The sequence below is a fragment of the Chinchilla lanigera genome, unplaced genomic scaffold (genome assembly GCF_000276665.1).
Source record: "Chinchilla lanigera isolate Chin_1 unplaced genomic scaffold, ChiLan1.0 scaffold00123, whole genome shotgun sequence".
Taxonomy (NCBI): domain Eukaryota; kingdom Metazoa; phylum Chordata; class Mammalia; order Rodentia; family Chinchillidae; genus Chinchilla; species Chinchilla lanigera.
The window spans coordinates 815,394-830,305 of record NW_004955524.1 but is presented as its reverse complement, the minus strand read 5'-3'; the positions used below and the strand labels follow the sequence as shown (position 1 = coordinate 830,305).

The following is a 14,912-nucleotide window of genomic DNA, read 5'->3' as shown; positions in this document are numbered from 1 at the left end:
CACGCGGCCGCCGAACGAGCGCGCCATGGCGGGACGGCGCGGGGCCCGTTCCCGGTGGGCGTGTCCCGGGAGGGCGTGTCCCAGGTGGGCGTGTCCCTGGAGGCGGGACCGTGGCAAGGCCTGCCCTCCAATGGGCGCGGCCTGGGTGGGGCGGGTATGGACGGTAGGCGGGGCAGGGACCAATGTAGGGAGGAGCGGCGCGTGGGCGTGGCCTCTAGGGCGTGGTCTTTACAGGGCGGGGCCAGACTGAAGCCAGACAGGTGCAAGGTCTTACAGAGAAGCTGTGTCGAGGGATCCAGGAGCTCTCTAAAGGGGACCTTGATGGGCGCGGTGGCCACGCCTGTGATCCCAGCGCTAGAGAGGCTGAGGCAGGAGGATCGCTGCCAGCCTGGACTACAAAGTGAGCTCACGGCCAGCCTGAACTGCATAGCAAGACCTTGTCTCAGAAAGACACACACACACACACACACACACACACACACACAAATAAAAAAGAAAAGGGGACCTTCCAGCTATCCTAAGCATTGACTTTATTTTCTTCCTTCTTTGGTCTGTTTTGAGACAGGGTCTCGCTATGCTGTTCAGGCTGGCCTTGAGCTAACTTTGTAGCCCAGGCTGGCCTCGAACTTGCAACGATCCTTCTTGCTTCATTCTCCCGAGTGCTGGGATTACAGGCGTGAGCCACCACGCCCGGCTTCAGTTTATTTTCTTAATAAATATATTTGAGGAAAATATTTGAAGCCAGGCATGGTGGCACATGCCTGTCATTTCAGCACTCTGGGAGGTCGAGGCAAGAGGGAGGGTCGAAAATTCCAGTTCAGCCTGAACAATTTAGCCACTTAAAAGAGACCCTGTCTCAAAAAGACAGAAAAGGGCTGGGGACACTGCTCAGTGTGAAGGTCCTGGGTTTAATCCTCAGTATAGGGGTAAAAAAGATATTTGACAAAACTGTGAATAGTCATGTTTTTATTATTTCAGTCAACCCGAGGACACTGAACTAGTGGATGTCCTCTCTGTCTACCCCCTTCAAGGCTTTGAGGATTCGACTTCTCCCCCATTATGCCCATCTGAGCCCTCCCCAACCTACACACCACGTTCCCATGGTGCTTTATAAGATATTACTTTACGTTTTTTTGGTACCGGGACTCAAACTCAGGACCTTGCACTTGACAGGCAGGCACTGTGCCACTGAGCTGTATCCCCATCCCCGGCCCTTAAAATGTTACTTTTAACCTTAAAAAATTGAGGTGAGGCCAGGTGTGTTGGCGCACGCCTGTAATCCCCGCACTTGGGAGGCTCAGGCAAGAGGTTTGCTGTGAGTTCGAGGCCAGCTTGGGCTACATAGTAGGCTGAAGACCAGCCTGCATTACACAGTGAGACCCTGTCTCAGAAAACCTACAAGAACAAAAAATTGAGGTGAAATTTGCAGTATTCCCCAGATTCAGTACACTGAGAGTGTGACACCATTACCTCTGTGTAATATCAGAATACTTTCATCACCCCAAAAGGAGACCCTGCCCCCTTAACGTTCCCCCCCCCAGCCCCAGCTCCTTCCAGCTGCTAGGTAGAAACCACGTTTCGTCCCTGTAGATTCGCCTGTCCTGGTCATCTTATAGGGTAGGGTCACACACCGTGCGGCCTTTGTGCCTGCGCTCGTCACTCAGCCTGTTTCCAAGATTCATCCATGCTGTCATCTAGGTCAGTGTTCCATTCGTTTTCACAGGTGAGTAATATTCCACTGTATATGACTGCTGATCCCAGCCATCCAGCAGCTGTGGATATCTCCTTGTGGTTTTGATTTGCATTTCCCTAGTAACTGATGACGTTGTACATCTTTTCCTGTGCTTTTGTTGGCTGTTTGTACATCCCTGGAGAAAGGTCTGTTCAAGTCCTTGGTCCACTTTAGCATGGGACTGTCTCTTTTGTTGTTGAGCCACAGGAAGCAGGTTGTTGTTTTACTTTGTTTGCAGTACCAGGGATTGAACTCACGACCTTGCGCTTGCCAGGCAGGCACTTATGCCAGTGAGCGACATCCCCAGCCTGTTTTACCTTGTTGTAGGTGTTGAACTTTGGATTTGCCCCGAGCTACATCACCAGCTCCATTTTTCATTTTCACTTCTTATTTTGAGATGAGGTCTTCCTAAGTGCCTAAGTTACCCAGGCTGGGCTCAGAGGTACAGTTCTCCTGCCTCAGCCTGCCAGAGCGAAGGGATGACAGGCGTGCGCCACCAAACACTGCTTCACAGCGGCCTTTCTCACTTTCCTCCTCACGGCCAAGGGTGGGGAGTATGTGGAAGGGGGCGTGGCCATGAACGGTCATGGGCAGGGTTGAGGCTTGGCCAGGGCCAGGCCCGGGCGGGACAGGGTGCAGGTCCGCGTGCAGGCGGGCAATCTCAATATGGCTCCCGCTCACCTGCGCTGATTGGCTCCCGAAGGACGCATAGAAACGTGGCCCCTGAGGGCTGTGTTCAGAGGCAACATGGCATTAGACAGGGAGCACGCAGGGCCGCTGTCACACACGCCACGTCACTGAGGCACCAAAGCTGAGTGCCGTCCGGAGCCTCAGTCTCGAGGGGCGCTCGGGCCTGGAGGTCATCCGGAATCGAGATGCCTGTCCAGTCCCTCGCCCCACGCCCTTTGCAACCTGGTGAGCGCCCGCCTCCTCCCGCGGGGTCTGTGGGCGGGCTCAGGGCCCGGCCCCGCCCCTTCCTCGGCCCCGCCCTCTGTCAGACACCCACCGGTTGTCCAGTGGGAGGTCACAACAGCGCCCAGGTCCCGCCTCCACCCTCTCCACAGGCCCCAGCCCTCCTGGTCATCCAGTGAGGGGTGGCAACAGCTCCCAGGCCCCGCCCCTGCTCTGTGGGCCCCGCCCCCTGGCCAGCATCTTGAGGGGGGTCCCAACAGCCCCCGCCCCGCCTTCCTCCTAGCCCTGTCCCTGCCCCAGGGCCCCGCCCCACCAGCCGTCCAGTGACAGTTCACAACAGCACTCGGCCCCGCCCACCTCCGACCCGGCCCCGGCCCCGGCCCCGCCTCCTGGACGGCATCCTGAGGCGGGGGTCCCAACAGCCCCTGCCCCGCCTTCCTCCAAGCCCCGCCCCTGCCCCAGGGGCCCCGCCCCTCCAGCCGTCCAGTGACAGTTCAGAACAGCGCCCCGGCGCCGCCCTCCTCCGGCCCGGCCCCGCCCCGCGGGCCCCGCCCCCTCCCGGGCTCCGCTTCTACGCGGTACTTGCAGCGGCGCAGAGGCTCGGTCAGGCTGCGTCGCGGCGGCTCGTCCAAGTCCTCGGGCGGCAGGAAGCTGCGGTCCAGGACCTCGGCCGCCTCCTGCCAGTTGGCGAAGCAGGCGGGGCCCAGGCGCTGGATCTCGTCGGCCGCGTCGCGCGTGAGCACGCCCCCGTCGGGCTTGAGCACCACCACGGCCGGCAGGCGCCGCACGGAGAAGAGGCGGCCCAGGTCCCTGCGGGCCGGGCGGGACAGTGACGCGCGACTGCGCCCCGGGGGCCTCGGCGCAGCTGCGCCCAGCCCTCGTCTGCGCGCAGGGCTGGGCTCCAGCCTGGGCTCCTCCTGCCTCGGCCTCCCCGCCGCGGGGCCTCACCTCCGCAGGTCGTCCTCGAAGGGCAGGAACAGCCAGCGCTCGGGCATGTCCCTGAGGAACAGGGCCTGCTGCTCCGCCGTGGCGTCCTGCGACACGTACACCAGGGCCAGCTGCGCGGCGCGCACCACGTGGAACTCGTCCGTGAGGCGCACGAAGAAGTCGCGCAGCGTGGGCGCGAAGGCCTGGCACCGCGCGCAGCCCTGAGCGCCGAAGAACAGCAGCAGCAGTCGGTTCTCCAGCCGGCGGCCGTGCTCCGCCTCGGTCTCCAGCAAGTCCTGCTCGCTGTTGTTTCGGACCAGGACGCGGCCCCAGAACAGCGACGCCATGGCGCGGCCGCCCGCCGGGAAGCCGGCTCAGGACTGCTAATCCCGGCCCTGACCTGGATCCCGGCCCGGGAGGCCTGGGGGAGGGGAGGCTGCTGGTGGGTCACGGGGGCCACAGGAGCGCCCTCGCGTGGTGGCCCCAGCACTCAGGAGGCTGAGGCAGGAGGATCGCTGCGAGTTCCAGGCCAGCGTGGGCTACACAGCGAGGTCCCTCTGCCCGCAAAAAGAACACAGAGTTACTGGGCGAAGTACAGTCATCCCTCTGTATCCAGGGACGTGGGTTCCAGGACTCCGTGGGTCCCCAAATAAGGGAGGCTTATATCCCTTCGTTAAACTGGGGCAGGATTTGCAAGGACCCTAAGCGCGTCCTGCCTCGCATTTACCTCGTCTGTAGGCCACCTGGAACCTGGCGCGCTGCGAACGCTGCCGGAGGAGTGCTTACACTGTTGTCTAGGACTAGGGACACGGGAGCATGGGAACGCGGGCGGCGCAGAGTCCCCCTTTACGGGGCATGAGCCCAGGGCCTTCCCGCTGAGCCCCCTCCCCAGCCCTTTATTTTGACCCTGAGACAGGGTCTTGCTAAGTTGCCCAGGCTGGGCTCAAATTTGCCATCCTCCTGCCTCAGCGTCCCAGAGTGCTGGGAGGACAGGCATCCAGCACCACTCTTGGCCAGATTTTTTTTCTCGTTCGATCCTCAGCCCGCAGACCCCGGGGCCAAATGTAATCTTGCGCGGGAAGAGCCCTCTTTGGGGAGCAGCGGAGCCCGTGGGTCTCCTTCTCCAGGACCCTGCCGGGCGGCCGCTTTTATCCAGGGCGTCCGGAAGCCCCGAGCCTGGGAGGGGCCGGCTGCGGCGGCCACGCCCGGTGGTGAGGAACATTTGTCCCCGTGGCAGAGCTGAGTGTGTGGACCTCGGCTCTGCCTGACCGTGGTTCCCGCGGGGCCGCCCGTTTCTCTGCAGGCCGCGCTGTAACAGGGCGCTTCACTGCGCCCCCCCTCCGGCCACTGGGTGGCGGCAGCAGCAGCCGCGTGAGCCCCAGAGGGCCGCAGAATGGGGTCGTTGCCAGGGCCCGTCGGGGCAGAACTGGCCCCTCTCAGGGAGATAAGGACAACGCTAACCCTTTCTGCTGCCTTGGTGGGGTGAGCAGCGGCTTCCCAAAAGAGTTCGTGGCCTGACCCCCAGAACCTGTGGATGGGACCTGGTTTGGGAAAAGGGGTCTTTGCAGGGGTCCTTTAGTTAAGGCTCTCCAGATCAGGCCCCCCGGGATTATCGGGGTGGGTCATAAACCCAGTGACAAGTGTCCTTAGTAAGAGACCGAAGGGCCGAGGGTGGTGGTGTACATCTGTATTCCCAGCACTGGGGAGGCTGAGGCAGGAGGATTGCACATTCAAGTGCAGCCAGGGGAAACTTGGCAAGACCCTGTGTCAAAAAACAAAGAAATGGATGAACAGAGGTTTGGAGATGTAGCTCACCGCAGAGCCCTTGTCTAATCGCAAGGACAGAGACAGGGAGACTGAGACAGACAGAAGAGATGGAAGAGGAGATGGCCTTGCGAGCTTGAGCAGAGACAGGAGGGTCTTGGCCACAGCCAAGCTGGCCAGGGGTCACCTCCACTGGGAGGGCACCAGGGCCTGGCCCGGCCTCCGAGGAGGCTTCTCGGTGGCACGATGACGTCGGCATGCAGAGAAGTGGTCCCCGCTGTCTCAGTGCCTGGGCTGTAGCCGCTCTGTCACAGTGACCCGGGACACCCATGTATCCAGTGCTGCCGGCACGCCACTCTGGTGGAGAGACTCGAGCCCCTGCCCCGCAGCGCGCAGGTTCGCGGTGCGAAATCCGTGCTGCCTTGGAGTTTATTCCAGCTCTGCTGCTGGGGTCACCGGGAAACCGGAAGCCTGGTGATCAGCGGTCAGGTGACCTTGCAGCCTCAGATCTTCGGTTAAGGAGCAGGGCTTCGGTCCTTTGTTTGAGGTCTGTGGGGATGCTTACCAGTGGGGAATTCTTTCTGTTTTTAACTTTGAGATGGGATCTCACTATGTTGCGTAGGCTGGTCTGTAACTTGTGCTCCTCCTGCCTCAGCCTCCCAAGCGGCTGGGACTATGAGGTGCACCCGCTATGCTCCACTGTACCTCTGGGCCCCAGCCCCTGTGCTCACCAAGGTACACACAGGGCCCACAGCCTGGGGGTTGAACCCACGGTCTGAGGCTCGCTCGGCAACAGCGCTACGCCTGAGGTACCTCCAGGCCCTGGAACTGGAACTGGGAGTTGTGTATCTTTCTTGAAATACACACAAGCCCAGGATCCCAGCACTGGGGAGCCTGAGGCAAGAGGCTCACCATAAGTTCGAGGCCAGCCTGAGCTACTTAGTGAAACCCTGTCTCAAGAAACAACCTCCCCCAAATAAGACGGGGAAAAAAAAAGCTGTGCTTTAAAGCCTTTTGATTGTGGGGTGGAGAATGGGGAGCTGGGGGAGAAACAGATTAGGTGCTGGCTGGGTCTCAGTACAGCTGGTAGGAGAAAGTGGGGTAAAGGAGGGACTTGGGCAAAGGGGCGGAGGAGAGCAGCGGGGAGAAGGGAAGGGAGGGGCTGGGGAGAGCCGGGGCAGAGGCAGGGCAGGGAGGCAGGGGTGCAGAGCCCGCGCTTGTGAATGAGTGGGCCTCCGAAGGCTCAGGCTGCTGGGCCAGTCCTCGGTCAGCCTCTCCTCCGCTTTCTGTACTGAGGACTGAGCCCAGGACCTTCACCCCAGCACCTTCTTCTTTCTGTCATCTTAAGAAAGGATCTTGCTAAGTCACGAACTCGCCATTCTCCTGCCTCAGTCTCCTGGAGTGCCGGGTTCACAGGCCTGGCCGGCCACCACACCCAGCTCTGTCCTCAGTTTTACTGACAGGTGGCTGACCGCAGCAGTGCCACAGGGCAGGGACGCAGCTGTCCTGTCCCGTCTGTCCCTAGCCCGAGAAGACAGCGCGGGCCAGGCTGGCTCTGGGCCTGTCCCCATGCGCGTCCTCGCCCCCCCAGCCCCGCCGCGGTGGGGACCAATGGCAGCTGGGGCAGGGAGAGCCGCCCAGCCCTGTCCTCCGGTGGCACTGGAAGCTGGCCCTGGCCGCCTCCCAAGGAGGGCGCAGAGAAGGTCGACCAAGCAAGCGGGCAGAGCTGGAGGAGCAGGCGGGGCAGAGGGGCTGGGAGGGCGCCAGGCAGCCTGGGCACCGCCGGGGACAGAGCGCTGAGGGTACCCACAGCTCGGGCTGGGTTTGAGGTCCCTTCCCTGCCTCGGCCTCCTGCCCGCGCAGCTTCCTGCCCGCGCGTCCACGCCCAGGGGCTGCAAGCGCTCAGGTCAGTCCTGAGTCCTGGCCGGGAGGGCTCTGGGGCGAGCTGCGGCCTCGCCCGGTCCCCTGTGGGTGCTGGAGGACGGGGCCCTGCTCCTCGGGGTGAGGCTCGCTGACTGGCTGCTTGGGGCTGCGGATGGAGGCCGGCCGGGGCGCATCCAGCACCTGCGGGGGGCCCTAGGGTGTGAGTTTAGGTCCCAGGCCCCTAGTGGGTGTTGAAGACCGAGAGGCTCGGGGGCTTGGCTTCAGGACAGGCTGGGAAGGGTCCAGTCCCGGAGGGCGCGAGTGCGGGCTGCGGCCTTGCTCGCTGGCCTGGCCCCAGGACCACGCCCCCAGGGGACCCACGTGCTCCCCGCACGCGCCAGGGCTCGGCTGAGGCCTGGTTACCCTGGAGACGGCGGCCATCCTTGCCGGCCGTTCTAGCCCCGCATCTCGTTGGTCGAGGGCTCTCTGGCCCAGAGCGGGGCTCTCTGTGGTCGCGGGCTCCGGAAGAGGGCCGGCTTCGCTCCGCGGGAAAAGGTGCGAGAAGCGGGACAGGTAGGAGGCGCGGCTTGGGCGGGGCTTAGGCTGCGAGGCCGGTGCGCCGCGCTCCTCCTAGGGTGGCGGCCGGGCGCGGACTCCGGATCCTCCGCGGCGGGGGCGGGGCTCGCAGGTAGGGGCGGGGCCCGGCTCAGCCCCGAGGGGGCGGGGCTGCCTGGGGGCGGGGCCCAGGGACAGCGGGAAGTCGGCGGCCGACGGAGGCTGTGCGGGCATGGAGGCGGGTCAGGGGACAGAGGACAGGGCCTGAGTCGGGGCAGGGCACAGGTCTGGACGAGTGACTGAGTACGGCTCGGTGATGTGGCTGGGAACCAGATGGAACCTGGGCTTGCAGAGCTAAACTGGGGGCTGGAGCTTTGCTCCCAAGGTCGAGGCTTGGGGCCGGGCCTAGCAAGGACTGACGTATGCAAATAGACCTGGGGGCGGTTCCTGTTAGAATGATAGCTTGGAGGCGGGGCTCCTGATGGGGGCGGAGTCTACCCAGAATAAGGCCAATCCCGGGCCTGGGGCGTGTCCTTGTTCCTAGTAGACTCGCTTAGGTTAGGGCAGGGGGCGGAGCCTCGCGGAGTTGCGGGGCGTGGCCAGGTAGGGCGGGGCGGGGCCGGGCGGGGCAGGGGCGGGCGCATAACCCGGGCGGGGCGGAATCTGGCCGGGCTGGCTGCGGCCCTCGGGTCCCAGAGCTCGCGTCCCCGCAGGATGCGGTTCCCGGGCGCGGGTCCGGCCTCGGTGGCCTCGCTGGCGCTGCTCTGGTTGCTGGGCCTGCCGTGGACCTGGAGCGCGGCAGCGGCGTTCGGCGTCTACGTGGGCGGCGGCGGCTGGCGCTTCCTGCGCATCGTCTGCCTGACGGCTAGGCGGGACCTCTTGTGAGTGTCGCGCGGGTCGACGGCGGAGGGCGGTCACCCCGGGGTCCCGAGGGTCGGGGGTGAGGGGCCGGGGCGGGGCGAGGCCGGGGCCAGAAGCGGGGGCGGGCTGGGGCTGGGGGTGTAGGTGACAGATTGGGGGTCCCTGTAGGTTGCAGGTGGTCCGGGCTTTGGGGGCTGCTCTGGAGACTTTGGGGTACCCAGGTGGAAACCCCGGGGCCTCGGGCAGCTGATGACGTCCCAGGAAGCTCCCTGGGGCTCCCGGTGTGGCAGTGGTCCCCGGGGAACGGCAGCGTCTAGGGGTCGCCTTAGGATTGGGGTGCTGCGGGACCCTCGGAGGTGTGTAAAGGCGCGGTGCTTCCCGGAGAGCCTTACAGGTTCCTGCACGCCTAGGGTGCGTTTGAGAGCCTGGAATCTGTGTGGAGCTTTGGGGGTGGCCGGGGGGTTGTGGGGGGCCCCTGTGTGATCCAGGACTTAGGGGATCTCCGGAGCCTGGCTTCCCTGGAGGGATCTGGTGTCGCCTGTATGTAGGGAGTCGTGGAGGACTCGGGTCTCTGTGACTTGGTCAGGGAGCTGCTGGGGACCCTACTGGGCAGGAGCAGGCCTTCCTGGGGTTCCTGGGGTGACTGTGGGGGCAGCCCCAGGCAGGGCAGTGGTAACTGTGTGTGCAGGGCTGGTGTTTGCAGGGAGGTGCAGGCGCTGTACCCATTTTAAGGATGGAGAGACTGAGGCTCAGAGAGCTGCAGAGGGAGTGAGGAGCTGGTGGGGCCATGTGTGCTGACTGCCCCTGGGCTTTGTAAACTGTCCCTCTTCCGGGCACCGCAGTGCCTCGCTGCCCCCACCCTGGTCTGTCCGATGTGTGGAACTTTACGCCGCTCAGGGCCTGTGGCCATCCCCTGATGCGGCAGCGTCTCTGGGCTCAGGAGGGCCAGCAGAGTCGTGCGTTGGCTGCTGGGTGTGCGCAGGTCCTGCAGGCACAGCCTCGGGGACGGCACTGCCCCTGCGGTGCTCCCTGCCCTTCCCCGTGAAGTCCCTGCCTTGGAGCCCGGGGACCACAGACGGGCCTTCAAGCGGCCCTGGGGGCGCAGTGTCCCAGCGGCAGGAAGCCCCGCTAGAGCAGCGGCTGCTCTGCAGGAAGCCTGGTTTGCAGCTGGCGCCCAAGGCCCTCCCAGCCTGCTGGTGCCCACCGGCCACTCCTGGGCCACAGGGCCAGCTGGTCCCCAGGCTGCCTGCTGTGCGGCTCCCTGTGCCGGGACATTTGGCCCCTCTGCTGGTGGTGACCTGCGACTCCTTTCGGGGAATCTCTGTCGCATCTCCAGCTCCGCACCCCCGTGGCTCCTCGGGTCCTTAGCATCCAGCCCGAACTCCCAAGCATGTCCCCCGGCGCTCCTGCCCACGTCCCCAGCTGCTCCCCCGTCTCTCTTTCTGCGCACAGCCTGGTTCCAGCCCCGGGACCTTTGCACCTGTGGTCCCTCTGCTCTTCCCCTGAGAGCCCTCCCCAGACTGTCTCTGTGGCCCCCTGTGTGCCTGTCACCCTGTGACAGAACAGCCACTCCTGTGAGCAGCCTGCCTGTCCTCCTGCTGTGCCGGGCTTTTGCAGGTGTGGCCTCGAGGAGCCCCCCCAGCACCCCTGATGCGTGCACCTCTTCCCTCACCCTGAGACAGCAAGCCGAGGCACATCGTGCTGTGTGATTTGTCAGGCCACGCGGATGAGGGGCAGGGCAGACAGCATGGCCCAGAGCATGCCTTCTAGCTGCTGACGGCATTGGTCGTTTATGTTAGTGGTGTGTCTGCTCTCTTGCTTTGTATCTTTTTATTTTTTCTGGTTTTCCTTTTTTTAAAAAAACAGGGTCTCACTAGGCAGTTCAGGCTGATCTTGAACTCATTATGTAGTCCAGGCTGGCCTCAAACTCACGGCCATTCTCCTGCCTCAGCCTCCCGAGTGCTGGGATTACAGGTGTGCCCCACCTCGCCTGGCTCTTGCCTAGCACCCTGGGGCACAGAGAGAGGTCATGTCCTCCTTGGTGCCACTGTGGGTTGGCAGCAGATCTGTGGGACATGTTTGTACCTTGCCTACGCCCTGTGCCTACCCTGACCCCGCTCGCTGCACCCCTGCTCGGCCCACGGCCCCTGGGGACATGCCCGCCCCTGTGTGCTCAGTGCAGCCCGGCCCCCTTGGCGTCCCCCACGTAGCTTGATGCGCTCGCCTGTGGGTGAGCCTGGGCAATGGCCCAGGGTGCCTGTCCCCTGTACTTGATACCCTGGGCGATCCCCTCCCACGGTTCCAGTGCGTACAATACAAGAAAGGGATGGGTGGCTGGGCACTGGGGCGCACACCTGGCTTCCCAGCTACTCAGGAGGCTGAAGCAGGAGGATTGCAAGTTTGAGCCCAGCCTGGGCAACTTAGGGAGAATGGATCTCAGAATTTAAAAAATAAAACAAAAGGGCTGGTGGTATAACTCAATGGAGAGTGCTTGCCTACCCTGCACAAGGCCGTGGGTTTAATCCCCAGCACGGGGTGGAGGGGCATGGGTTGGTGGTGTGGGGAGACAGACAGAGGGACAGACAGCAGAGAGAAACAAAGAGGAAAGAAGAGAAGGGAAGAAAGCAAGCTATGAGTGAGTGGTCCTTGTGAACTTAGGTAATAAGAAGATTGGCTCCAGGCTTGGCTGCAGTTGCTATGGTAACTAATGTAGTTCCCACAGGCCTCTCCTTACTAGGCCTTACTCACAGCCCTGGAAAGAGGGGCCATTAGCTGGGTGTGGTGGTGTACACCTCTCATCCCAGCTCCTGGGGAGGCTGAGGCAGGAGGATTGCAGATGTGAAGTCAGCCTGAGCAATTCAATGAGAGCGTGTCTCAAAAAGAAAAACAAAAACAAAAGCACAGCTGTGGATATAGCCCAAGGGTGAACTCTTACCCAGCATGTGTGAGGCTGCAAAAAGAAAAACAGAAGGGATGCCTACTAATCCCATTTTGCAGGTGATAAACTGAGGCATGGAGGAGGTCATTTGCATGGGAACACACACCTGGGGAGGCCCTGGGCTCTCTTAGCCGCTGCAGGTGTTGAATTTACTTCGTGTGTGTGTGTGTGTGTGTGTGTGTGCGCGCGCGCGCGCGCGCATGTGTGTGCATCTGCCTGCACTACAGGGGATGGAACCCACGCTGATTTTGAGACAGGGTCCTGCCAAGTGACTGGAACTTGCAGTCCTCCTGCCTCAGCCTCTCCACTCCTGGGATTCCCGGCCAGCTGGCCTGCAGCACCACAGCGGGGCTGTGCCCTCCCTCTGCTGCTGCTGAAACCCGACCCCGTTCGCCCTTGTTGACTTCCGCCTGCTGAGTCCCGGGACACAGGATGAAAGGAGCGGACCAGAGGAGGCCAGAGGGCCGCGGACAGTGGGCTCTTTGTGCACAGGGAAGGGGTGGCCTGGGCTGCTGCCCAGGGTGGCGCCCGGGCCGGCGGCCGGGACCCAGCTCCGGAATCCAGTGCCCGCGGGCGGGCTGCTGGCCGGGGCCGGGGCAGCAGGGGACAGCCCCTCTTGTGGGTTCAGTGGGGTTCACTTCCTGTTCCTGGCTGTGGTCCTGATGAAAGCCTTGCAGTAGGGGCTGCTTTCTGTGGCCACTGCCCTTGCTGTGGCCTCCTCAGGGGCCACTTGCTTTGTACCCCGTGGAGCTTCCTCACGCTCAGGACACCCACGGAACAGGGCCAGGCGTGCAGCAGGCTTGGATGTGCTGGAGGCCGGAGCCCTGGCTGCCGGAGCACGGCCTCGCCTCTGCTGAGCTGGCCGTGTGCGCCGCCTGGGCGGCCGGCACCGAGCGCGAGCACTGCCTGCATCAGGGCACTTGCTGCGAGCCGCGCGGTGAGCACAGGGTGCTGTGGACGCGGCGCCTCTGGGCTGGGTCGTGCTGTCCCCGGGCGCTGCGTGACCTGGAGGAGGGCTCCACCGGCCCTCTGACGAGTGGAGACTGGCGGCATCCGGCAGGTGCTGCACAGATGTGCAGGGCGAGCTCGTCTCTCTGTGGCAGTGCCGGGGCTGGAAGCCGGGCCACATGTGCGGAGCCGCACCAGCTCTGAGGGGATGGCGAGGACCGCCCTGGGCCCGTGTTGCTGGCTGAGGGGCTAGCGACGCCCCGGGGCTCGCCCTACAGCTCAGTCCAGGGGAGTCCGGGCCCAGAGCCTGCCTGTGCAGCCCCAAGGAAGATAATGTCCTTGTCCCAGGCTGGCAGGCTCCGGCCACAGGTGGCTGCAAACAGCCAACTTTTCATGTTGTACACTTTCACTTACTATTTTAAAAATGTAGTTTTTATTTATTTGTTATTTATTTATTTTTGTCTTTTTGAGACAGGGTCTCACTATGCAGTTCAGGCTGGCCTTGAGCTCACTTTGTAGCCCAAGCTGGTCTCGAACTCACAACGATCCTCCTGCCTCAGCCTCCCGAGTGCTGGGATCACAGGTGTGTGCCACCGCACCCCGCTTAACACAGCTGTTCTGACTGGCCTCTACAGCAACTCAAAGTTTTCTTTCACATGTCCCAAAAAATGAGGCCCACAGCCGCACCTGAGTGGGGTTGGTGAGGTTGTGGAGCGCTTCGGTGTGCCGAGTGGGCACCCTGGGCAGGCGGGAGTCGCGGATGGTGAGGGCAGACCCGGGTGGTAACCGTTCTGCAGACGAGCCAGGAGTACGCGCCCACTGCGTGCCCTTCCTGGGCAGCCCGGCATTCCCCTGGGGCTGTGGAGTGCCTTGGTGTGTGTCAGTTTTCTGTGTTTATTTTCACTTCTCCGGAGACTGCACAGCCACTGTCTGCACAGGCCTGTCCGACCCCAACCCTGGAGCCCCACCTTCCGGCCGGTCCCTCTCCTCCCGCGTCCTGGCCCGGCTGGCTTCTGGCCTTCTCTGCTGCTTAGCTTCGTTCTCTCGGTGGCCGCCCCTTCCTGCAGCCCTCCTGACCCCTTCTTTCGTTTCCCCCCATTTGCTGGAGTGCGTGTTCGGCAGCTTTGGAGGTCAGTCTTCTGCGCTTTGCCCTGTCTGCACATGACTTTATGCCCTTCCTTGTGCTTGCCTGGGTGCAGAGCTCTAGGGTGGCAGTATCTTCCTTCACAAGTAGAGGCTATTTTTCATTTTCTTTTTTTGGTTTTTGAGGCAGGGTCTCACTATGTAGTCCAGGCTGGGCTTGAACTCACTGTGACTGTCCTGCCTCAGCCTCCTGAGTAGCTGGGACTGTAGGTGTGCGCCGGGGAAGCCCTTGCTTCTGCCCCTGGGCCGGAGGGAGAGGACACCACAGGTTCGGGGTGGCGGCCGCCTCCTGGTGCACAGCCGCTGGTCTCCCTCTGGTCCTGACTGCAACCTGGACCCACACAGTGAGCTGCAGCCCCGGCCCTTTTTTATTTTTTATTTTGAGGCAGGGTCTTGCGAAGCCACTAAGTTGTTCAGGCTGGGCTTGAACTTGCAGCCTCCCGCCTCAGCCTCCCTAGCACCTCCCATGCCAGGTGTGTGCCACCACACCCGACTCCCCTTTGCACGCTCACAAAGCATTTTGGGCAACGTGGGGCACCCCAGGCCCTGTCCCCCAAACATCTGCAGCCACCTCTTATCCTCATAAAGGGCTTTGCTGTCACCGTTTAGGGGCACGGCCCCAACCAGGGACCCCACAGCTGGTGTTCCAAGACAGCAGACGCTGGTGTCACAGTTGAGGCCCTCAGTCGGGTCTGCAGGCCCTGCCCGCCCCTCCCACCTGGCTGCCACCCCTCTTCCCTTCCCTGGTGCGGTGCTGGGGAACCAGGGCGGCCACGCTCTGAGGCCACTTGGGTAACTGAGTGGCCACATGCATGTCAGCTACTAAGCAGCCTCCTTTCCTTCTTCCTATTCCCCTCCCTCCCTCCCTCCCTCCCTTCTTGGCAGTCCCGGGGCTCAAACCCAGGGCCTCTGCAATGAGCTGCAGCCCAGCACCCCACTTTTTTGAGACAGAGTCTCACTAAGTCCCTAAAGTACCCAAGCTGGGTTCGTACTTGTGATACTCCTGCCTCAGCCTCCCACAGTGCTGGGATTACAGGAACACACTGCCATACCAAGCTTTTAAGAACATTTTAAATTTAAAAAAAAATATGGAGCCAGACACCCTGCTCTGTGCATGGAATCCCAGCTACTCAAGAGGCTGAGGCAGGCAGATGGTAGGTTCAAGGCCAGCCTGGGCAATTTCTCTAGACAGTTTATTTCAAAATAAAAAGCTAGGCACGGTGGCGCACGCCTGTAATCCCAGCACTCGGGAGGCTGAGGCAGGAGGAT

The 14,912-nt window shown here is 62.5% G+C and overlaps 2 protein-coding genes across 2 annotated transcripts in view; one reads left to right on the top strand and one right to left on the bottom strand.

Annotated features, from left to right (window-relative positions):
- Positions 1-3,138: 3,138 nt before the first annotated feature.
- On the bottom strand, positions 3,139-4,488 carry Nxnl1 (nucleoredoxin-like 1). The gene is made up of 2 exons (XM_005409529.2): positions 3,593-4,488; positions 3,139-3,454 (listed from the first exon to the last, which is right to left on the bottom strand). The coding sequence occupies exons 1-2, from the start codon at positions 3,916-3,918 to the stop codon at positions 3,139-3,141; spliced, it is 642 nt and encodes a 213-aa protein (XP_005409586.1). The 5' UTR covers positions 3,919-4,488.
- A 3,897-nt stretch (positions 4,489-8,385) lies between these two features.
- Positions 8,386-14,912, top strand: part of Slc27a1 (solute carrier family 27 (fatty acid transporter), member 1) — a gene marked incomplete in the record, with an annotated part of 18,128 nt that continues 11,601 nt past the window's right edge. Inside the window, 1 exon segment of the mRNA XM_013507238.1 lies at positions 8,386-8,634. Coding sequence (XP_013362692.1) covers positions 8,468-8,634 — 167 coding nt within the window.